The following is a 25,439-nucleotide window of genomic DNA, read 5'->3' on the forward strand; positions in this document are numbered from 1 at the left end:
CAAAGCAATTGTCAGGGTGCAGCATAAGGTCTACTCTGACTTAGCCTGGTTTGATTTCTTTATTCCTTACCCTGCAGTGGTCTAGGTGGGATCATTAGGCTGTGTTATGAATGCTGTCACTTCTACTTTGGCCTGTGTTTTCCCTTTAAGGGCAGTTGAACAAAGACTATGTAAAAACAGTTGATTTATCATAGCTAATATTTTTGGAGTGCATTAAGGAATGCAGCCTATTTTGGTCATCTGTTGTGGTCATGAAAACTCTGGTTCAGTCGGTCTGTGGCAAAACTGCCATCCTTGCACACTCAAGTGAATGCTGTGTAATGACTGCTGTTGGGCTGGAGTGTATTCCTCACTGCTTGAGCTTTAAAAATCTGCTGGAGTGATTATGCCTCACTCCTGTTTCAGTATAACCAGCATCAAACTCAGATGGGCTTAAAAGTTGGTTCAGGGACTCTTTTCTTCCAGGACTCTTAGTTGGTGTGCTCTGGAGGCCTGGCCTTGCCCTGGCAGAACTCCTGCTAAGGCCAAAGAACAGTGAGCTGCCACTATCACCTGCAGCTGTTTGTGAAGCAGCCTGGCCCACTGACAGGTGCCTGAAGGCAGGCAGAGGGATGTAGCAGCAATCTGGGCTGGTACTACAATAGGCAGTGAAGAAGAGCATGAGGAAATGGGGGGTGTGTGGATTCAAATACAGCTGTGGTATGGCAGCACGTATAGGAATAGGTTTGGCTCAGAGGAGGAAAACAGCAATCGGTGAAAGAGGAGAGGGAACAGTTCTCAGTCTCAGCCCTTTGGAGCCCCTCGGACCCAAGTTGTGGCTTTCGGCCTCGGTCATCGCTGCGCCCGCGGGGCCGACCGGCAGCACGCCGGGCGAGGCGGGCTGGTTGCTGGGCAGCTTCTGCTCGCCGCCACCGCGTCCCCACTCGCCCGATCGTCTTCTCCGCTTCTCTTCCCCAGCCGGCAGCGCCAAAGACGACTAGAGGGATGGCCACCTTCCGCCGATAGCCGTCGCCATGAGCCAACCGCCCGCAGGGGGCGCCGCCGCCGAGCCTCGCCTCCATCCCGAGGGCAGCAGCGGCAGGAAGCAGCAGCGAGCCTCCTCCCCGGCCAGAGCCCGCGACGCCGCCGTGCGGCCGCCGCCTGCCGCAGCCGCCGCCGCCTCCCGCGCCCCGCCCGCCGCCGCCTCCGCCCTGAAGACCGGGACCGCGCGGCCGCCGCCGGGCCAGTCTGCCAGGGCCGCCCGCGGTCGCGCCGCCGAGAAACAGGCGCGGAGTGCGGCCTCGCCGGGAGCTGTCCATCCCGGCGCCGGTGCTGAAGCGCCGTTCGCTGCCGGCGGGAGGGCCGCGGCCGAAGAGCCCGCCGAGGAGGCGCCCCCTGCGGGAAGCGGCGCGGGGGAGCGCGAGGGGGCGGTGGCGCCGCCGCCGCCCAGGCAGTGGCGGGGGAAAGCGGGGCGGGCTCCGCCGAAGGGCACGGGGGAGGCGGCCCCCGCGCCTCCATCTTCCGCGGTCGCGGGGAAGGGCCGCGGGGCGGCGGGCGGCGGCGGGTACTGGAAGGAGGGATGCCTGCAGAGTGAGCTCATCCAGTTCCACCTCAGGAAGGGGCTGGCGGCGGCCGCTCAGATGCAAACCAAGGGCAACAACCACAGCGCCGGTGCTGCTGCTGCCGCCGCCGCCTCTTCCGCGGCCGCCGCCTCGGCCGAGTCTCCCTCGGCAGCCCCTGCCTCCTCGCCCTCTGCCATGGCGGCGGCCGGGGCCGAGGGGCTGCGGCAGGGCGAGGCGGGCTGCAGGAGCGGCACACCCGAGGGTTCACTGAGCCCGCAGCCGCAGGACGAGATGCAAGAGGAAATGGAGAAGCTGCGGGAGGAGAACGAGAGCCTCAAGGTGAGGGGACGCGGTGGGGAGCCGGAGATGGGGCTGGGGGAGCCGGGAGGGGTTCCCTGCCGCCCGGGAGGCTTTTGGGGAGGAGGGAAAATGGCCTCGGCGCGGCGTGCGCGGGCAACACCGCTTCCTTCTCTTGTTGCGGTGTTTTTAATAAGCTAGGCGGATCCCCGTGGGGAGAAGGGCCATCTCCGAGCTCCCTCTGGGTGCCTTCCCCTACCCTTGCTGACCTCTGTTTCTGACCCACCTGTTGGTGTCCCCACCCCTTCTCGACCTGGTGTCAGAACGAGATAGATGAACTGAGGACTGAGATGGATGAGATGAGGGACAGCTTCTTCGAGGAGGATGCTTGTCAGCTTCAAGAAATGCGCCACGAGCTGGAGAGAGCCAACAAGAACTGCCGGATCCTCCAGTACCGGCTGCGCAAGGCCGAGCGCAAGAGGCTCCGCTACGCACAGACTGGTGAGATCGACGGTGAGCTGCTGCGCAGCATGGAGCAGGACCTCAAGGTACGGGCATGAGCGGCCTTGGTGAGACAGAGCACTGGAGGTAGAGGCACGTGTTGCTCTTCAGGCCTCGTGACTCTCATGTTATCATCCATTCTGTCGTACGCTGTGCACGTAGGGTTGCAGCTTAACTAGTAATGGGAGATCTCCAGCAAGCAGCTCTGTGGTGAGGCCCCACAGGCAGACTGTTTGCAGCTTTAGTCCAGTTGTGTTTTGTGAAGTTACTGTGCAAAAAGTGACTTAAATCCCAGTTGGAGTCCGGAGGTTTGGGTCTTTTATGTTGAACACAGGCCATATTCTCCCACAGCACAATTAAACCAACCTCACTGATGAACAGCCCCACTGACTTTTACGAGATCAGTGTTCTCTTTGGTGAAGATCACAAAGGGCTGTTAAACTGAATGCTTGCAGTTGCAACCTCAAAATCCTGATTCTGCTGGCGTCAGTGGACCTTCAGCAAAGCCGGGATTTGCCACATCCATGTGAAACAGTAGACACAGCCCATCAAATTTCCATGTCTAATCACTTGTATTTAGTCCATGACATTTGAATGAACCACAGCCCCATTGCTGAGAAATTTCAGCATTTGTTTAAATACCAACGTTAGTAAATAATATAATCTCTGTTCTAGATTGCTCCAATTAGAGGGATTTGTGCTAGTTGGAAGCTGTTTAATTTTTGCTTCCATGCTCTAGATTTTTTAAGTCTGTTCCCAAGTCAACACTTCAGAACATTTGCCAATTGAAGGATCTCCCAGCCATTTCTCAAGGAATCTCAAATCTCTGTGTAGCAAACTGAAACTCACAGACCATCCTCCTCCCAAGTACTAGTTAGCCATTTTGGATTCTGTGGACTGCAGCTGGAAATGCTAATTTAATACATGACACGAATAGACAATTGCTAAACTTCTTTCTGATAAGTGTGATGGATTGAGAGTCTGTTGTTCCCAGCCCCGTTATTCAGACTTGGATCATCTTTTCTGAAAAATTTCCGGCTTATCATCATTCTTATTAAAACATAGACACCAGACCAAGACACATTCCAGTAATTTTCTTACTAATGCCATTTAAAATGATAATTTCCTTTTTGGTGTTTATTGATATTCCTTTTCTCTGCGTTTCCGAAAGCTACATTTGCTGTTTTGGCCGCAGCAATTCTGTACCTAGCTGTCACGTGGCTCTGGACAAACTGGTGTCTTCCTGGTCAGGAACAAAACTGGTGGAAATGTTTTGTTTTTTTGTTTGTTTGTTTGTTTGTTTTTGTTTTTTTTTGTTTGCTTTTTATGCCTCTTTCTCCGGGGTCAAGAGAGAATTCTGATCAAATTTTGCATGGTCAAAATTGTGTTTAGGGGAATGGCTGAGACACTTTGGTAGGCAGAATATGAATCTTCCCTTACAGATTGAATGGGTGATCCCAGCTTCCTGGCTAAAGAAACAAAGAGTTGGCTCAATACTACTTTGTATACACGGGGAAAGCAGCGGCTGGGAGGGAAATTGTCCCTGTAGTCGGCTTACCTGCCGTTGCAGGAGATCCAAAGGCCACAGTTTAATCTGAACAAAGGGCTTTTTTCAATTAGGACTTCTCCCATGTCTTTCCTAATGATTACACAACTGACTGCTTAGAAAAGAATGATATTTTCACTAAGCTTTCCCTCAGGTCGTGGTTGTATTCTACTTTGGGTAGGGATGGCTGTCAAATGCCATATATCTGCCAAGCTGAAATCCTGGTTCTGGGTACCCATGCTTGTAACTCATGCACCATTCTTTGTAGTCTTCCCGAGTTTGCTTCTGAAGAATTTCTATGTAAAATAACATTCTCATTTTACAAGTATATTACATTAGGGCACTTAGTTCTTCAGAGGTATAGTCTTTCATATAGCTGTATTAAAATGCATCTTGCATAAGTGAATTCAAATTTCCAGGTGATCTAGAACGTCTGTATTATCTACCTGCTTTAACTGCCACTCCACCAAATTTTGTGGCATGAAATCACTTTTAGTAGTGATTGTGTAGTATTTGCTGATACGGATTATAGCTGCAGACTGTGGTAGGATGCTGTTAAGAATGTCCCCAGTGATTTTCTGTTTACTTTGGTCAACCAGATGAACAGCTTAATAGTTACTGTTGGAAAAAGACATCAAGATGCAGCCTTATGGTGTGATTCTCAGCTCATCCTGCAGTCTCTTTGGACTCTGCTTATCACTGAAATTCCTCTCCATTCTCTCCTAATGTTGGGCATTGTGTGTCTTGAGTATGCGTGCAGTGGGGGAGGTTACTGAGTGGTCTTGAGCTACACTGCAGTGTTGTATCAGTAATGCACTCACAGTTTCTTGTCGAGAGAGGCTGACTCACTGGCTGCTGCTGTATTCTGATAGATCGGATTCTTCTAGACTGCTTGCTTGCAATTTTTTTTTCCAGTGTTTTAGTATGTCAAAAAGAGTTCTTCGACATGTAAGCAGTGAAAGCCCTCTGAGCTTCCCTAAGTAATGCTGAAAAGGATTAATTTTACTTTCTCATGTTCTAAAAAAAAAAATAAAAAAATAAAAAAATCATCATCAAACTAGCCTGTTCAAATTATAAGTCTAAATCATCACCACTGCAGTGATTAGTGTATATTTAAATATTTTAATGTGTGGTTGTAGTTGCTACTGGTTTCACAAAATATAATGCAAATGGCTTAAATAGCAAAATTTTTATTGTCTTACACAAAGAAAGGGAATTAGATCTTGTTGCGTTCCTTCTAACTCTGTTCCTGTGAAAATACAATTAAAAAAGAAAATGTCAAACCCCCTAATTCAGTTTCTGTTCATCTTAATTTAAAAATATTACACATAATTTAGATAAGTATGAGGGCAGTAAAAATGTTTGTTCATGCTTTACTCCTTAAATTAACCAGTAGCAAATGAACTAAATGGCATATATTTTGACTAGCTATCCATGAAGGGTAGAGAAATTAGAAGAGTCAGAAAATAAAGTTTTTTCCATTTCTGACCCTTTACAATGCCCAGGTACAGTAGGCCTAGAGAAATTGTGCTGTGCTTTTAACCTGGGACTTCCACATGTCAAGTATTTGAGGGACATATCCTTTACTGCATTGAAAAGAATAAACTGGCAGTGGCTGAGAGAAAGCATGCTGCACTGTCTCCAGGAATAATGAAGATATTATTTAATTGCTGATTTAACAGAACCTAAGAAAGTGTTGGCTTCCAGTGCTTTCCAGTAAATTCCATAGAAAGAATATTCAATTTTTTTTGTAGGGTTGTCTTAAATTTTGAATAATGTGTAATCCTATGTGTATATGTCATTGTCTACCTGTTTCTTTACATATCACTTCAATAAAGGCATCCAGAATTAACTTGTAAATTGCTGCTTAGACACTAAGCACTTCAGCAGTGATTCTCTTGTAATTGTGGTTTTTTTCCCTTTCTTTTGAAATATCTCTACATTTAGGTTGCAAAAGACGTATCAGTGAGACTTCATCATGAGTTAGAGAATGTAGAAGAAAAGCGTACTGTAACAGAAGATGAAAATGAAAAATTAAGACAGCAGCTTATAGAAGTTGAAACTGCAAAACAGGCACTGCAGAATGAACTGGAAAAAATGAAAGAGGTTGGTATTGCTATTTATTTCTATGTAAAATATTTGAAGTTCTCAAATTCTTATTCCTGACTATTTTTCTTCCAACAGCTTGTTTGAAGAGCATGAAATATGACAGATAAAGTTGAAAGTAGCAAAGAGTGCTGAAATACATCTAGGTGACTGAGAAGTTAAGAGCAAATGAAAAGATTCAGTTGTTTCTAGGAGAAAGATAAAGGAGATAGTGGCTTAGCTTTTCCTGTACTAGAAATGAAAGGTAGAACTGGTAGTAACGGAGTTCAGAAGCCTTGAGACCTTGTGCTTATGTTGGAACATGTACAGAAAGAATTCCTCATGTTTTTATGAAGAACAGTATTTTTCCTTTGCTAACTACTGTTAGGGACTAGCAGGCACACTGAGACAGGGCAACTCAGGCATGTTCTTCTGGAGTATTGGAGAGTGGAGGACTCTACCTAGACTTTCAATCTTAGCATAATTTAATATTGTATCTAAGTCATCTTCAAAATTACTCAGTTTGTTATTATGCAAATGTAACTTGCAATCCCATTAAGTAAGCAGAAAATTGTTTTAAAACATAATAGCCTGGACACAGAGATAGTAAAGCAATTAAAAGAGAATATGTTGACTAAGAGTGAATTCTTAGAATAGATTTTAGGAACAACTCTCATGTTCAGTGTTTAAAATTCAACGCATGACAATGATTTTCACATTCAGTAATACTCCCTAGCAGAAATGCCAATGTCTACTTTGTTCTTATATCAAATGGAAAGCATCTATTTCAGTTCTTAAAAAGCCAGGAGATTTTCAGTTGTATTCTTGTGAGCATCTAAGGTTTGGAGGATATTCCAGCCAAGTGTATATTTTCCATCAGTTACAGTACTTTAAAGAGTTGCAAATGCTTACTCTAAGTGTGGTAGCATTAAAAATATGCGTATGTTTTTTTTTTTTTACAGGAATTGAATTTCAAACATGTTAGTAGAGAATAAACAGGTGTGTTTTCACCATCTTCTGCTGTTTTCTGGATAACTGTAGATTTTAAAAGGGCACAGTGACATCTGTGCCTTATTTGGCTTCCTTGTCCTATGACTGAGATTTTCTGTCTTCGCTTTGGCCTCTGCCTTCAAATACCACTAAGTTTTTGAGACCATCTTCTTTATGTGAGCATGATCTTCCTGTAATTATGCTTACAACTTTTTGTTAAGCTTGACTTTTCTCCAAGTTTTCAGTTTTTCTTGTCTCAAAATCTACTTTCTTGTAGCTTTCCTCCTACCCTGTAATTGATTGTAACAAAGGTATTTTTTTTTTTTGTTTTCTTTTTTCTTTTGCTTTGCTTCTTCTTATGACCATAAGAAATCTGGATTACAGTAAAGTGTAGTTGCAGTTTAATATTTTGCTTTTTTTGGAAGCTATGTACCTGCAGGAAATTAACCCAATAAATAGGCTGCTTCATCTCTGCCACCAGTGGTTTCTTTCTCCTTGTCCTGGCTCTTCCCTACAGCCCACTAGGCGGAACTGTGGTTCTGCTGTTCTCATAGAATGATCGAATCGTAGAATGGCTTGGAAGGAACCTCAAGGATCATCAGGATCCAACCCCTTTGTCACAGGCAGGGTTGCTCATACATATTCCTCTTCGTTCTATAGCTTAGGTTTCTATTGTTATTGATATCAATGGAAAGATATTTGATACACCAGCAAGACAGCATTTGTTGAAGCCTGATTAACTCTTGTAGAGCTTTTCTTGAATAAATATGGGGGAAAGAATCATTCCTTTGCTGTAGCTATGTAGGAAATGTAGGAAATGCCCAGTTAACCATGCTTTAGACTGTATGTGGTGAGATAAATAAAATAGGTGGAGAGTATGACAGATTTACTGGGCCCTGGGCTTTACAAATACTCATTGCAATGCAGAAATGCAATGTTTCTCAGATATATATGTCTTTATGAATAGATATAGATAGCTCTGCTATTGCTCTAAATGGGGCAGATGCAAGATAGTTCATTTCTTCAGCAAGATTACTGTGATGTTGGCAAGCTGGCACTTTCTTCTTGTAAGCTTAGGTTATTAGCTCAGAGAGCTTCATGGTTTGAGCCAGAGACTTCTTGTGCCTATTCAATTCATAATGTAGGCAGAAGAGTTTGTCTTTCTGCATGTGTCTGTGTTTTCTTGGAGTGCAGCCTGCCTGTCAGTCAGACTGTTCTGTACTTTGTGTGAAAATGGAAGAAGGCAACATGATCTAGGAAGCTCAGCACAGGACTTACAAGGAGAAATCTGAATTCTATCTCTGATATTGATACTAGCGTGCTGTGGGACTGCAGGAAAGTAATTATGCATTTCTGCTTACTCTTGTGAAGTTTGTTTGCTCTGTTTATGTAATCTGTGTGCACAACTTAGATCTCCATATATATATCTGAGTGCTCTCAGATCTCTGAGCAGAAATCAAGTGAATAACTAGAGATTTCACAAGAAAATCAACTAACAAAACACAAAAAAAAAAAACCACACATGCACACAAAAACAATATTGAGGTCTTTGAAAAGAACTGGCAAGGGATAATCTTGTCCCAGTATCAGCCTCTATGTCTCTGATAAAAATCTCTTTCAAAGTCAACACATTGCACAAATCATGTGGCTTCTTATAGCTGTCTGAAAAAGGCTTCATCTATTTCCTCTTATTTATCAGATGTTCTGCAGAAGATGCCCAAAATAGTGTTACCCGTACTTCTCTGTCCTCCGATTCTTACCCATAGCTCATAACTTGCCCATCACTGATAACAAGGCTATGCATAATACATTTGAACTTTACATAGAGCAGAACCCTACTTCCTTACCTTCAGAGATTTGTGGCTGCACTCTGGGTGTGTGAGGTATCTTGTTATGTCTCCCATGTGATCCCAGCAAGGTCATATTTGAACATGAATTTCTAGCTTGTGTTTGTTTCCTATGCCATGTGCATATATGTTACTGGAGATAGACACTTGGTTGTATTGTTTTGACAGGGAAAGTTTGAGTTTCCTCTATCATGCTGTCCTCTAATAACTTCCTACTTGTACCCCATGCTTCTGTTTCTGCCTTATCCTCATCTGAAACAGCTAGTAAGGGAGGGAATAGGGATGAGGTAAAGAGCAAGAGATGAGATGCCAGGATGCCTGTTAATGTAGCTGATCAGTTTCATAACGTCATTATGAGAAACTGAGACTCTTTGAAGAGTTGCAGTAATTTACTTACTTTTGGCATCATATTGCAGTAGGATGGGATTTAATAATTTTAATAAGCCCTGGCCTGTCGGAGGACCCGACTGTATCAATGACTGCACTTGGACTGGGAATACCTTTAGGCCAAATGCTTTTGTGATCTGGAATCTGTTGCTTTGTGAAAACTCAAGTTGCTTTGGTGAAAGAACAACAGTGTGATGACAAGACTTCTTTTTAAAAAGATTAGAAACTGTCTGTGTTAGTATAGGAAAAGGAAGAAAGAATTCCCCTGTCTCCAAGCCCAGCTCAGTGATTCTCTAAGCTCCACATCCTGCAGACATGGAACCTCCATTTACTTCAGAATTGTCTTTGTGAAATCCTGTTGCATTTGGTATCTTGCCTAAATATTTTTTTCCTTTAAAAACAGTACTCAGCAGGGATGATATTCATAATCTATGAATTTGTGATTCTGACTTCATTGCTCAGAGCATGCTGTGATTAACTTCACTGATTCCACAGTGAGCATAAGAAGATTTTACTTAAGTTTAGAATATGTAAAAAAAATAATGGAGAAATGAATTGATTTATGTTATAAAATCTGTTTTAATAGTTCTCTGAAAATATCATGTCATAAGGAGGAAAAAATGATATACACTTGCAAATCAGTTTGCGCTTAAACCTCACAAAATTACATTTTAATTATGCATTAGCCATCAGCAATTCATGAGCTGTTTGCTTCGAAGACAGTTTATCAAAACTGAAAATAATGGCCTACTGGTCAATCATAGTAAGCTCCAAAACACATATAAAATACAGAGAGGTTTCAAAAGAGTGAAGTTCCAAAGATATCTTACTGCAAAGAAACATGCCTGGAAAGGATTTTTTTTGAGGAGTCCTTGGAGCTGATGTGCTAATTCATGAATTCTTATTAAATTGTTATAAAACTTGCAAGGACATGCAAAAGGAATAAGTGATTTGCTTTTTAATGGGCAACTAATACTAAAAGTAACTACTGACAGTATATCTGGCTTAAGTTTAAAACAGAAGAGAATTCAGTCATAGAATGAAGTTTATTTTGAGCATCTCTTTTTGAATCTGTAAACATACTACTATTGCTTTGGCTTGATGGAGGCAAGGGGGTTCCTTCCTTTTGATGAGATGCTACTTTGTTTGCCTTTTTCCTGTGATGGATACAAGCAGCCTAAGATAAGCAAATTTGCCTGTCAAGGTTATTATTGATAAAGTCTCCAGGTAAAACCAGAATCCCTTTGTATTGAACTAAATACAGTAAAAGAAAGGGGAAATGTCTCTTTCAGACAAAGCTAATCAGAACAGGAATGCAGAATAATAGATGTGCTTCCAATCACAGAGAATCCAAGCATTAGAGAACGGATAGGAATCTCTATGTCCTGGTCCCATTTCAACACCTGAGACCATTTTATTGCTTGGGTCATGCTTCTCAACGATGTTTTTGCTGTAGACTTGCTTCCATTATGCAACAACTATATGGGTAAAATGAATTGTGCTGAGGAATGGGTTCACACCCTGACATGTGGTTGCCAGTTGTACCCCTTGGATGATTTTGGTGTGGATCAGCTACCACTGCTTCAGAGTTTGTTCATGATTTGGAGTCTAGCCTGGGGCAGAGCTCATTTTTGATTGACAGTTTGGATGCAGTCATGCTTGTTTGTAGGAAGCTGTATTCCTACAGCTTACAAGTTTAGCTGTATTGTCATTTTTAGCTGAAAGTAGTTTAACTGTGGACTGTCAGTCAGCATCAGACCCTTAGAACAATTCCTGACTATTTCATTTATTGGTGTAAAAACTAGGCAAAGGGAAACATAGAACATCAAATCTAATCCAAGGCTGTCATGTGAATTCACTACAGCTGAGATTTACTGGAAAGGGGTAATCACCAGCAGCTACAGTACCAACAGAACTGGTACGCCAGTTGTCTAAGCAAGTAATGAACAATGTAGTAATGTGAGTCAGGTTGATGAATGGTAACTGGTTACCAGAGCATATGGTTTATGAGTGTGAACTCACAGGTGGGCAGGCTGGAAAATGCTCATCTCTGTTACTTCAGACCTTAGCATATGATTTTCTTGAGATCTAAATTAGAGAGAAGGTCACCTATCTCGTTACCTACGTAGGCAGTGTTGCTAATGACTTCGGTAACAGCCTCCAAGTGCCACAACACATTAATAAATGGAGGAAAGTTTGGGAAAACCATTGTCACTTGGTTTACGTACAGCCATTTGTAATCTTGTGTTGGTGCTACTTATAAGCTTGAATTTACATAATTTTTAGGAAAAGACATTAAGTTTCATACAACACAGTAATGGAGCAGCATTACAAAAGACAAATTTTTAGTTTTGCGTTTCCTTGTTTCAGTATTTTTTATTTTTTAATTTTTTTACTTAAGTGGGCATTCAGGTATCAAAGGTATAAGTTAAACATAGAGGTACCAACTTGTTTGCTCAGTTGAAAGAAAAAGATACCAGGTAATTTAAAAGTTTGAGTGTAAAAAACAAAACAAAAAAAAAACCAGCATTATCTGATATTTCAATAGCTATCATGCTACCTTTCATGCTTGTATCCATAGTTGTAGCAAAGGCAGCAAATAATCCACATTGATTCTTTCATTGTTATCTCGCTTATTTTTTAAATAATAGATTATGGCTTTTAAATTCCAACTGTAATTTTATTTTTGCTTATTTTTTCATTTATTGGCAGGTCCCTGGATACGTGAGTTTTTTTTTTTGTCAGATGCTATGTAGGATTTTCTTAGTTTCTTAAAGAAAGAAATTTGAATATAGGCCAAATTCAACCTCTTCGCACTAGGAGCAATAGGAGCAGAAAGGGGAATATAGGATTCTCTAGATAGATTTAGAGAAACTCAGATGACTTTGCAAAATTGCTTACTATCTCTTGGAATATAGACATTTTCTGAGTGCTGAATGAGAAGTTGAGATATGTGCTGTAATTAATATAGAATGAATATAAACCAAATGTCGTAATATTACTGGAAGTCCTACTAAGGCTTTGATGAATAAGAATAATAAATGATTTCTTCCCTTTATACCACCGTGTTCAGTCTTCTGCTTAAGTGCATCAATCCCTTCAAGAAACACCTCTGTTTTCAACGTGCTGAAAAAGGTCAAAGCTGAGCTTGTTTCAGACTGAGGGAAAAATTACTCTGGCTGTTTTTGTTCAGTGCGTGTGCATTTGTTTTCTCTTAGTCTTATCTTGAACTCTTTAGCAAATCCACATGAAATAATTTTAGAGTTTATTTTTATGTTAGCAATAGTACGTCTACAGTTAAAAACAAACAAACAAAAAACAAGAAACCTGGGCATTCTGTCATCAGATAGATTTGTTAGTTAGTCTGCACATAGACAATGCATCTTTCAAGTATCTGTGTTCCTGATGGCTCTTTTGTAGAGCTTCATGGCCCCATATTTTTGTCCCAGTGTTAGGAGAGTAAGAAGACTGAATCTGAATCATGGAAGTAAGCATTGCTCTTGTGTTTTGGCTGAACTCAGCTGCCAGCATGAGAAATAATAACCTTGTCATGTCATAATACAGATGGTTGTGGTGAAGCATGTCGTGGGCCCTCAGGGGGTGATGTCAGTGTAGTTTCCACTGTAAAAACAGGTGAAAGAGATTGGCAAGACCTCAAATGAGAAAACAGACTACAGAGCTGTATGCAATAAAACTCTCACAGAAATTGCTGCATTTACTATTCAATATACTACCCATTATTTTTTCATAGAAGATTAAGTTCATTAAACTGGGCTTTCTCCTCATAAATATGTGTTGGCTCTGAACAATGACTGCATTGTCTTCCAGGTGTTCTTCAGTAACTCACAGAACAATCTTGGTCCTTCTCTTCCAGTATTCTTGACTTTAATTCCTTGAAGATATTCAAAACCCTCCAAGGTGTGGCACAAGGAAGCCTCCTTTAATTGACTCTACTCTGACCAGGAGGATTGGGTTAGATGTCCAGCAGTTGCTTTCAGCCTTAACTATTTTTTTATTCTTTGATATTTTTCTTCTCTGTAATTATCAATAACAAGAAGAATCTAATTTCTCATTTTGCTGGAGAGCACACAGGCACGGGAAAGGTAATGTTCTGGGAGAAAAGAAATTGTTTTCAGATTGTTTTTTGTTTTGCTTTTTTTTAATCAGGGAGGCTTTGGAGTCTGTGAAACTGTTTTCTTAGGCAAAACATGGCCAGTGAACAGGAGATCAGACCCAGGTATGTACTGGGCATTTTCCATGCTGCACTGATAGCGTTTAGTGCAACTAGTGTTCTATGCAGCATAGCTCTGTTTGTGAGCAGAGTGCAGAATGGATGTCTTGAGCCACCTTCTTCTAAACTCTTATATTTGAATATGTTTATAGTTATATTCTGTGGTGGGTGCATATTAAATAGAGATGAGTCTATGGACAGAGAGAATATTCAGTTATAGGGTGTGCTGAGTGCTGGGATCAACCAAACACTGGGGAATTGATACTAGACAGGAAGAAGAAAACCAGGCTTCTGATATTTATTCATTTACTGCTTTATTTGTAACATCAAAAAAATGCAGCCTACTGGCTTGATGACATTACATGGTTATGAATTCTGAAGAGTGCATTTACTATTCTGAAGTAAAGGGCAGTGGATTAACCTTTTAGATATGCAGATAAATTTTCCTGAAGTGTTTGTTTCTGCTGAGGTGTTTTGACATATTGTGTGATTTTATTATTTTTTTTTTCCATTGTTAGTATAAATAATAGCACACTGAGATATGTGGATATCAATTTTGTTTTGCTCTGTGTGATCCTAGATGTATGATTCTGTTAATTGAATTTGATTTTCTCAGCAAATCAGGTTAGAATAATAACCAAGCTCTTTGCTTAGGTCACAGTTGAGTACTTGCACTTAGAATGTATTTCCCAGGCATCTGTTCCATCAGTGTTGTGTGTAATGAGAGGTTTCTGCATCTCTGTAAAGCATGACTGATGATGACATCAAAGTGGCCTAATTACTGAGAGTGTTTTATAATACAGGCTTGGCTGAATTATTTTAATTTTTACAGATGCTTGCAATTTAGATCTTTGATTAAGTGACTCATTAGAAGCACCAGTAACAGTGCCCCAGAAAGAGTTCTGAACTGGAGCATTGCCTTGATGATATACAGACATAGATACACTTCAAAGGTTCATTTTTCTTATGGCGTGCTATTCTGAGTAGTGTTGCCCAGTTCCCAGACTTTGGTAAAGTTTCAAAGTTTCATTCCTACTAGTGTGTTAAACTGAAGAGTCCAGCATCAGTGCTTCATTTATTGTGCCTGGTTTTGTGGGTTTTGTTTTTTTTTTTTAATCTGCATGCTTAGGGTTGTCATCATTTAGCCATTTAAAAATGAATATGTTCATCTAAGTCAGGAAGTTGTCCTTCCTCAAAGGGGAAAGATAGGCAGTACTTGGAAGTGGTTCATTTCACTACCTGTGAAGGTGGATTGACTGTGGAGAATCAGTCATTTCTAGAGACTGCAGAGGGAACCTTAGTTTTGGTATCTACACTGTAGAACTAAATTAAGCTGTTTGGTTACTGCAGTGGTTTCAGCACTACCACACCACTCTCTCTGAAAAGTACAGGAGGATATAACATGACGAAAAAAACTCATGGGTTAAGATAAAGACAAGAGAGATCACCCACCAGTAACCATCACCAGCACAGTATTTTGTCTCTGCCAGGCCTTCATGGTCTCTTTCTTCTTCTGGTGCATTGTGGACTCCTCTCCAGGGCTGCAGCTCCAGCCTGAAGTTGTTCCTGCAGTGGCTCTCCGTGGGCTGTGCCTCCTTCAGGCCTCATCTGCTGCTGTACTGTGAGCTCCTTCAAGGCTGCACATGGAGATCTGTTCCATGTGCTGCCCGTGGGCTGCAGGGGAGGGGCAACCTACTCCACCATAAGTCTTTCCTGGGCTGCTTCAACCTAGAGCAGCTCTTATCCTTCTGCGCTGTTTCTCTCACATTTCTCACTCCTCTCCCCAAGCTGCTGTTGTGCAGCAGTTTTTCCATTTCTTCAGTCTGCTCTCCCACATGGACAACCAGCACTACTCATGGCAGCAGTGGGTCCCTTTTGGATCAGCTAGAGCTGGCTCTGATCTGATATGGGGTAGTGGTGGGCTCTGCTCACCAGGCTACTCCTGCAGTCCCCTGCTACAAAAACCTTACTTTGTAAGTCTAATACAGTCAAAAAATTACATTAGTACATAATTTCAACTGATTATCCTTTAAAACAGATGCTGTTTCACTTCACCTAGTTTTACATGAGTGATAGTTCTTTTCACTGTTCATAATTTCTCCAACCTTGACTCTGTCTGCAGATTTTATCCATGATTTAATTTTTTCCAGGCAGCAGTGAAAAATAAGCTAGGACGAAGAATTGATTCCTCTGAGACCCCATAAGGAGTCACTGCTGTGTTGTTAATTTGCAGGCGATCCAGTGGTTCAGTGACATTTATGATAAATGAAGAACAGTCAGATGTTTGCTCATGAAGGCTAGTTAAAAAATGCATCCGAGTGATCAAATATTTATAATGAGCTGAAGATAGTAAAATTTCATTTCAGAATGGAATTTTTGGTCACAGCAAAGGGAAGTATTAAACAAGAGTGTTAAGGCAACTGCAGACATAAAGATTTCAAGTGAGCCTAAGATCCACAGTCCTTCCTCTTGCAAGGAATTAGCATCTTCCTTAAAAAGCTGAGCAGGTTTCACCTAGGAGGAAGTGGCATAGGGGCCAGTCACAGGTCTTCTGAGCCTTTTGTAGTGAATGCAGTTCCTGGATTCCTGCTTCAGCCAGTATTGCTATATTCTGCTACCTTTGCATGGTAGAAATAGTGGGAAAAGCACTGTGTGCATCCTTATGAGCATAAGGCATGGGATAAAGTGAGAAAGGTGGGCATGGGGATGTCTAAGCTGCTAAAATATCTTCCAGTTTAGCTTCCAGCCCCTTGCCTTTTTCCTAAGTTAATTCATCTCGAACTTTTGCATCCTCTCAAATGACTCTAAAATTTGATTGTTATGTGAGATGTTCCTGTACCACAAATGCTGTCTGGGGTGCATAGTCTTGAAGGGTGACCTACAGAGCCCTTTTTCCTGTTGAGTGCATACAAACCTAAAGTTTCTTGATAACCCTTCCATGTGAATCCAATAAGAGCTGTCTGTGCATATAACACAGCTCTTCTGTTTGAAATAAGCTTGAGTGCAACTGTACAAACACGACTAGCTTAACTTTGCAGAACTGATTTCTGTTTACTCCTCCAGTGAGCAGTGTGAGGGTGCACACTGTACGTGTAGAATCATTCTTTTTTCCGTCTTATTACTTACCATTTTCACAGTAGCCTTTTTTGTCAAGAGATAATAACTAGCCTTTGGTTGATATACATGAATTTTTGCAACTAAGGCCATGAACCTTATCAGGTTGTTGGCACTTTTGTGTTCTTGTGATAATTTATTTGTAATTTTCTTTTAGGCATTCTTCTGATAAGACTGAAAAAATCTACTTGTGATAATAGATGTGAGAAAGAAAACTCCATTTAACTTAAGTAAAATCTGTAATATATTTAATTGGTAACTGTTGTGTCCATGAGTGTGGTTTATGATAATTGCTGTTGTTGTATGGTAAAGTTTTGAACTGTGTTGACATACTCTGTCACAGTAACAATCCAAGATAATGACTGGGGCACGTTGTACTTGGTGCTGTGCAAACCCTAACAAAAAGACTGACTCTTTTTCCCTGAAAACACAAATAACTGAGCTCACAGATAAACTGCAACTTAGACAAGTCCTGAACAATAGGCTTAACTGGCATCACTGTGCAGCAAGGTACTTTATTCCAGTGTTTTCACTCCAAAGTATTTGTGGTGTTCTGAGATTTGTTCTTGCATTTCAGTATTAGAGAGATGTGTGTAAGCTGCCTTTGATTTCTGCATCTATAACGAGGCCCAGTTTGCTCAAATGGCAGAGGACAGCTTCCTCTTCAGAGAACTTGCTTTCACTACTTTCATATGTACTGGTAGATGAAGCGTGCAGTCACAGAAAGTGAAGTGTCAGATTTTGCTGGCTATTTGATCTGATTATATAAAGAGCTTTTAAAAGACAGCTTTCATCTTTTTACCTGATTGTACTTGCAAAGTTCTCATTATTTGCTTTGTCAGTTTGTTTTTCCTTCAAAATATAAGGGCTTTCTCTAGATAAAGATGTATATTTTTCCCTCTTCTTATTTTTTTTCTTAAAACTGACAAATGGATAACAGCAAAGGATCTGAAAGTGATATCTGTAGTAATTCATAAATAAATGCAAATAAAAAAATACAAATATGGCAGGGTGGTTACTCTTTTCTAAAATATGAAGACATTCAAAGACTAAGAATTGTTGTTCTCTCTTTGATTGCCTTCATTTCATATTGTTCTTCAGCTGTGTTTTCAGTTATGCCGGTTTTAATATGAAGGGAGTGTTTCGAGTGTGGGTAGGGATATGGTTAGACCTACAGTTTTGTTTGGTTCTTGAACTTGGGTGCCATGCTTCTTTGCATTTCCCTTATCTTCTGCATTTTCTTGCAGCTCTTGGAAGCAAGTCAAATGCTGGAATACTTGTGGTAACTGCTCTTCAAGAAGAGTGGAAAGAGAAAAGTGTTTGTGTAGTTCTATGTGCCAATGACAAAGCCAGTGCCTGGAGTTTGTTGCAGGCAAACAACCACCAAAGTGGCTGATAGTTTAAGGAGTCTGTATCTGAAAAAATTGGTAGATTTACAGAGTAAGGGGGACATTTTAAATACAAAGATTGTTTTGAGGAGAAAGTGTATTTCAGTTTACCACCATGGAGAGTATCCATCTAGTGTTAACTATATGTGTAATACATTGAATTAGTCAGTGGCAGTAAACTGAAAAATCTGTCTTGTGTCTGCTTTGATCCAGATCCACAGTCTAACTGACTATACGTGACTGAAGAGAAAGAACAGAGAAAGTCTGAGGATGAATTTCTATTTCCTGATAATGATCACTCTGTGCCAAACAGAGGCAAGTTGTGGAGTGCCAAAGTATTCAGTGACTTTTAAAGACTGTAAAGATGGCATTGGTTTTGCTCTGATTTTTGAAAGCTCTGTAGATCTGTCGCAGTGTTTAAGAGGTAGCTAACTACAATGTGTGCAGTACAACCATGGTGGGTTGCACCTGTAGAGATTCAGAAACTGCACACCCTTTGCCTTGGCCTGGTCTGTGAGCAGGGATAGGGGCTGGCAGGGGAACCTTGTGCACTCATAAGTTCCCTTATATTTTTGACAATTCCTGTTGTGTTTGCTTACATTGTTTTTTTAGATCATTTACCCTCAGATCAGACTTGAAATAATCAATCCAGAAGTCTTGAAAAACTATGGTATATTCTATTCAGCTTCTTTATTAATTGCAGAGAGATTTCCTGTAGTACAGAGTCAAGTAGTGAGAAATTAGTTCATTTTAAAGCTTTGATATTCAGTGCAGCATCATTTTGTCATTTCATTCAGCTGTGGTTTTTATAAAGTAGACTTCAGGTCTTTTTGTACTCTGAAGCACTCAGCATCGTAGGTGGTTGGAAATGCACATTTGGATTGCATTTTAAGGCTGGCAAGAGAAGGATTTTGCCATCTGGTCTTGAGAAGTGCTTAGCATCTCGAACAAGACATTGGATAAAGTCCAGTGAAGGTCACTGGAGAATTGATGCTCCTGAAAATCACAACAGGATTGCCCCTGTCATGTGATCAGGTGTGCATATAGTGCAAACATTGTCTATGGCCTTATCTATACTGTGGAAATTTCTCAGCATTGTCAGAACATTAATGTAACCTTATGTGTGCTCAAACTAGTGAATGCTAGGAGTCAGGTCAGACTCAGCTGTACTTCCTAGATATTCAGAGGTAAGCAGAGCTTATACAGCACAATAATACATACCCCAGCTGCTGGTCCTGTTGTTCTAGCACTTTTGGAATATTTCATTATTACTTGAGCAGTTTAGCAAAATCTCCATTGCAGAAACACTATGATGTGCATTTTTTGCTTATTCTTCTTTTTTTTTTTCCCTGAAGATGGATGACTTGGTTTAAGATTATTACAACCATAAAGCTCTCTAGAAAGCATTGCAGATTAGATAGTGCAAATGCAGTCTTTTTTTTTTTTAATTTAAGAATCATATTCATTAAACAGACTGAACTGAATGTAACAGAGGGTAATTTAAATTATACACTTTCAAAACAATTCTAGAATTTGATGGGCAGACTTTTTTGCTGTACTTGGGAAACAACAAGGCAGCCTTCAGTGGCACTGCAGTATTCCTTGCTGTACACTGTGACATGGAAAAAGGAGAATTATCCAAACAAGTGGAGAAATATATTAAAAGACAATGAAATATGAAGCTTTTTGAACAGACAACGTTTGTACATGAAGTTGGCTAAAATGGCCTTGTGTAACATTATTTAGTATATCAAAATAAGCAGCGTGCAGTTTCAGTAGTATCCAGTGGGAAAATGGGAACATTCACTTGCAAGAGTCTGGACTGCTGATTTTGGTTTTGCAGTATGTTTATTTGAATACTTTTTTTTTTCTGTTTTGTTTTGAAGTAGTTTTTTAATGATTGGGAATAAATTGTTTAACGTATTGACAACTGAATTGGAAGACAGCAGTAGTACAGGACTTGAAAGAAATGGAAGAAAGAGTAGTTTTTACTATGGTTTAGTAATAGTTTACTATTACTGAAGTTAAAAATTTATTATGCTGACAACAAAAGAAGAAAAGGACTTTAAAATAAAAAACATTGAGAGAAAGGGGAAAAACAAGTGTTTTAGTTCTGTGTCAAACTCAGAAAAATAATTTTTGCTCTCTGAACTTTCTCTTTTTTAATGGTTTTGTCATTGAAAACTTTTTCATACATCTCATATCCTAAAATGTTGTAGGGTACACAAGAAGTTGTGTCCCAGCATTTTAGAAGCTCATTTTGTTTGAAGAGATGCTGGGCTTGGCGGGAAGGAATTTAGGTAATCAAACATATATAGTTTAATTATCCTCTAATTACTTTATTAGTGGATGGCACTGGCAAGAACTTGGTTCCAGAAAAGTTTGCAGTAATAAATGACTTGAAAATGAGCTTTTTATAGTGGAATGATTAATTGTGACATATAGCAGGAATCTGCACTTCTGAAAGTTTATAAATTTGCCAATTCGATTAGGAAAGCAATAAAAAAACTTTCCACATGCACATACCAATTCTGCAGTAGGGTAATTAATGGGTGACCCTGGAGAAGAATAATTTTGTTTGTAGACTGAATCCCTGTATTGTTGGCTTTATTTTGAAAGAAAGAATCAATTTAACTATTTTTTTGTGACTTTTCTGGATTCTTCTGGAATCCTCTCATAGGTATCCAGCTGAGATTCTAATGATCTTTGGTTTTATTGTTTTATCTATTGAGAGCACTGCGTATTTTCAAGAGACATAAAAGTTTCAATTCTGGTTCTTGGTGGCTATACCTGTGAATTCTGATTCTGAATCTGAGGTTATTTTTATTCTGGTACAACTCTGTAGTGAATTTGATCAAGAAGCCTCATCTCTTATGGTTTCTTAGATCTATGTGCCAATCACTTCTGTGGTATCAAGTTTTCCTTTGGTGGGAGCAGTCCTTGGGGCGTAGTAGTTGTATTGAGGGTGATCTGCAGAAGAAGGAGAACAATTGGTAGCAGCAGCAATGTACAGTATACTTGCCCATTGTGCTTTGTTCCTTGAGGATTGTGAACAGATTTTAATTCCCACTAGGTGGAACTGCATGACTTTTGGATATACCACTGGATTTTCCCTGGCTGGCACAGGGAAATGCATGTTTCTCAGTATTCAGTGGCACAAAGGTTGCTCATCCCAGAGAATAGTCTCAGAGGGAGGTAGTTATATCACTGCCTGCTGCAAGAGCTATGTTTCACCTGGGAAGCATAAAACCTGGGAACAGCTGCAAGTGGGTTGTTATGTATTAACATTTTCTCACTCACTTTCCTCTTCCCTGCTGTTTTCTTGATGATCTAAATTGTGTGTTGACAGTGGGATTGCTGCAGTTGTTTTCCACTACTGCCACTTGCCCACTAATGAACTTTTCATTGTTAGCAGTTACAAGATTTCTTTCCTAGTAACTTTTGAACTCAGTGCATCCTGCTCTAAACTCAGGAATTTCTGTTCACCGTTTTTTTCATCTTGGCTCCATAAAAAGTAGCTCACTTGTATGGTGTGGATAGGTTTGTGCTGTGCTTGTCACAAGTAAATCTGCTTTGCCTTTCACTAGGAATCTGTAGTCCAAGCAACTTAAAATAGGTATTGAATATGTTTGGAGAACAGAACAAATCTAGTGACCAGATGTATGCATCTTTCTGCCTGCTTTGTCTGCAGTTTATGCCTAGTAGAGCTGTAGCAGCAGTCCACTGCAAGCTTGAGGCCTGTGGGTGGGATGCAGAGAAAGATGTCCTTGTCCTCAGGTTAGCTGGGGAAAGTCGCTGACAATGCTTTGTGTGGCTTACCTATGGCACTGGTTTTACTGCTTGCCTCAGTTTTCCATTTTTTTGGGGGTTACCGTTGGATATATTTCCTTTCTTACCTCTCATGTGATGATAAGGGTGCTCTAAGCATTTATTATGTGTTTGTTTCAAAATGTGTTGAATAAAAAATGTTGCAGACTGATTAAACCAATACTTCACTAAAGCAGTGCTTCTGCTGTGTCGTTTTTAGGCAGCAGTGTCTCTCCTCTCTATTTGACATCACAGGAGCTGCAAGAGGCTACTGCCTTCGTATTTGCATTTGTTTCACTATGTTTAAACAGAATGACTAAATTATGTAGCTCTTCAGTGAAATATGCAGTTCCTCTCACTTTGTTCTTGTTTCAGCAGTCATTGAAAAGAAGAGGGAGCAAAGACCTACAAAAATCAGAGAAAAAGTCACAGCAAACACCAACAGAGGTATGTTGAAACAACAGTAATCTGGGTCATTATGTGGAGATTTTAGTGACACTCTGGAAATGTGATTTTCAGATTTACACTTGTTTGCTCTGATTTTTGTTTTTCTACATGCTGCGAAATGGAGACTTCTTTCCCCGAATCATGTAGTGAGAAGACATGATGTCAAGATCTACCTAAATGAACTATTTGTGCTGCAGTAAAAACCCACCAGTTTTCATGTACTCCAAATATTTTAGGCAAAATGAGTAAATGGAGCACCAGTGAAATAAGATTATAGGCCCTTTGTGTACAGATTTCAAGATTTTTTAACACTGTGATATCTACTACAGTGTTGCAAGTTATTTTTACAAGATACCCTCAAAAGGCCTTTTTTGGGGGCTGCACAGGGTTTAATGGCGAGTAAAATAGTCTTTTCAAATTTAAATATTTCCCCTTATTTGATTTACTGATTAATGAACAAATGGTCACAGGAAAGTCTTTGTGTATTTAAAGCCACGTATCTTTAATTGTTGACCTTGTAATTTAAGACCATCCACTGGAGGTCTCCTGTTTTACATCAACTTTCTTCAAATTCTTCGCTTTCCTTTTTTTTTCTAAGGAGGACAATGAAGACTTGAAATGCCAGCTGCAGTTTGTCAAAGAAGAAGCAGCTTTGATGAGGAAGAAAATGGCTAAGATTGATAAGGAGAAGGACAGATTTGAACACGAGCTGCAAAAATATAGATCATTTTATGGTGATTTAGACAGCCCTTTGCCAAAAGGTGAAGCAGGCGGTCCACCTACCACAAGGGAAGCTGAACTCAAGCTTCGGTTGAGACTTGTGGAAGAGGAAGCTAACATTCTTGGGAGAAAAATAGTGGAGCTAGAAGTAGAAAATAGAGGATTAAAAGCAGAGCTAGATGACTTAAGAGGAGATGATTTCTCAGGGGCCACCAATCCACTCCTGGGAGAACAGAGTGAATCCTTGTCAGAATTAAGACAGCATTTGCAGCTAGTAGAAGATGAGACAGAATTGCTGAGGAGAAATGTAGCTGACTTGGAAGAACAAAACAAACGCATAACGGCTGAGCTGAACAAATACAAATACAAGTCTGGAGCCCACGAGAGCTCTAGGCACCACGATAATGCCAAGACTGAAGCACTGCAGGAGGAGCTAAAAGCTGCACGAATGCAGATCAATGAGCTGAGTGGCAAAGTCATGCAACTCCAGTATGAGAATAGAGTGCTTATGTCCAACATGCAACGCTATGATTTAGCCTCTCATCTTGGGATCCGTGGCAGCCCCAGAGACAGTGATGCAGAAAGTGATGCAGGAAAAAAGGAGAGCGATGATGATTCCCGTCCCCCTCACCGCAAAAGGGAAGGGCCCATCGGTGGGGAAAGTGACTCAGAAGAGGTGAGAAATATTCGGTGCCTGACACCCACGAGATCTTTTTATCCAACACCATCTGGGTGGCAGAAAAGCTTCACTGACAGGCAGCAGATGAAGGACATTCGCTGTGAAGCTGAGCGACTGGGCAAGACAATAGATCGCTTGATTTCCGACACAAGCACCATCATAACAGAGGCAAGAATTTATGTAGCTAATGGGGACCTGTTTGGACTGATGGATGAGGAAGACGATGGCAGCAGGATACGCGAGCATGAGCTTCTTTACAGGATCAATGCGCAGATGAAGGCGTTCAGGAAAGAACTCCAGACTTTCATCGACAGACTTGAAGTTCCGAAGTCTTCAGATGATCGGAGTGCGGACGAACCTTTGTCAGTGAGTCAGGTAGACTTTTACTTATTATGGCCTACAGGTAAAAAACCTTGGCCAAAAGGATTAAGACTAAAATTTGATGTATGGCACCTTAAAATTCTTAAACTAGAATGTGGACAGAAATTTCTATTAAATTATTTTTAAATCCTTATTTGGCTATATGCAAATTTGTTCTACCATGGGACCTATTTGTAAATGGTGAACAAATGGTCTCTATGAAAGTGAAAGAATTATAGCCTAGATACAAGTCTTGTAGGAGCTGGAAGACTTTCCTCCTTCTGGCTTTGCAACTGTAGTTGCCAGAGTTAATGGCAATCAAGCTGCAGTGATTACCAGTAAAGACAATGCAGATAGCATTTTTAGCACGTTAATGAACGTGGTTTTTTTCATAGTCGTTGGGTTCTTGTTAAATGAATTAAAAAAAAAATCTTATTAATTTTAAACTTAGAAAATATTCAATTTCCAAAATTACAAAGAATATAATGAACCACAGAAAAAAAAAAAAAAATAAACCATGAAAAATCTACATGGACTGCGTGGTGATGAATACTGGTACTATTGGAATTGCTGTAACTGGTTGTATCTTTCACTGAAAGGTTATGGGTCACTGCTTATACGCAACGGTGACTAGCATCTTTTCTGCAGTTCTTTTTTATTCTTCTCTTATCCCCTAAGGAAAGAGCCAACAAGCATCTTGCATGTGACGTGCAGAGTTGTCCCAGAGAGGTTTTGGGGAGCAAATTCCTTGCTGACTCAAGATCTTCTGCCGTGAAAAATGAAAATTACCTCCTATTATCTTATTATGCAGTGCTATAGTTGGCAAATGGTGTTATTGGTCACAGTATTATCCTGAAGTTTTAGTAAGTCTCTTGCTGTGTTAATTTACGTGTGCTGTCCTGCTAGTTTGCAATTTTAAATTAGTTGCCAGGTGAAGCTGAAAGCTATTATTTCTTGTCCCTATGCTGACTAATTAGTCTTTTGTTTTCTTGTATCAGAAAGTCACAGACGCAGTGAGTTTAAAGTTAATCAATTACTATACATGTACTGCATGAAATCAAACAGAAAAGACATTTGGCATGCTCACTTTCTGATCTAGCAATAGTTCTGAGCTTGTTAGAGTTCCCATTAACTCAGAGGCAGAGCACTGCATGGGTTCATACAAATTTAAAGCAATCCAATTGGTATTTTCTCTAAACAAATAACATCAATAGTTAAATCGGCGTTTCAGGGCTTAACCATGCAGAACTCCTACTGAAGTCAATGGGAGATGGGCACTTGGTCCCTCTACAAGCATAATCTGAATCACTACTTTTTTTTTTTTTAAACTTTGGACTTGGTATTCCATTAATTGACTGTTCTCTTTGTCTTTGTATTTACTTTCCCAGATGTTCCAGCCTATCATTTTACTTATTCTCATCCTTGTATTATTTTCATCCCTTTCATACACAACAATATTTAAACTTGTCTTCCTTTTTACACTGTTTTTTGTACTGTAA

At 40.4% G+C, this 25,439-nt stretch overlaps 1 protein-coding gene across 1 annotated transcript; it reads left to right on the forward strand.

Moving 5' to 3' along the window:
- Positions 1-1,013: 1,013 nt before the first annotated feature.
- MTCL3 (MTCL family member 3) lies at positions 1,014-25,439 on the forward strand (the record flags this gene model as incomplete). The annotated part of the gene is made up of 6 exons (XM_079550827.1): positions 1,014-1,880; positions 2,162-2,386; positions 5,833-5,991; positions 22,110-22,181; positions 22,780-23,955; positions 25,329-25,439. The coding sequence occupies 6 exons, from the start codon at positions 1,014-1,016 to the stop codon at positions 25,437-25,439; spliced, it is 2,610 nt and encodes an 869-aa protein (XP_079406953.1).

Source organism: Tetrao urogallus (genome assembly GCF_951394365.1).
Source record: "Tetrao urogallus genome assembly, chromosome: 2".
Lineage (NCBI taxonomy): Eukaryota > Metazoa > Chordata > Aves > Galliformes > Phasianidae > Tetrao > Tetrao urogallus.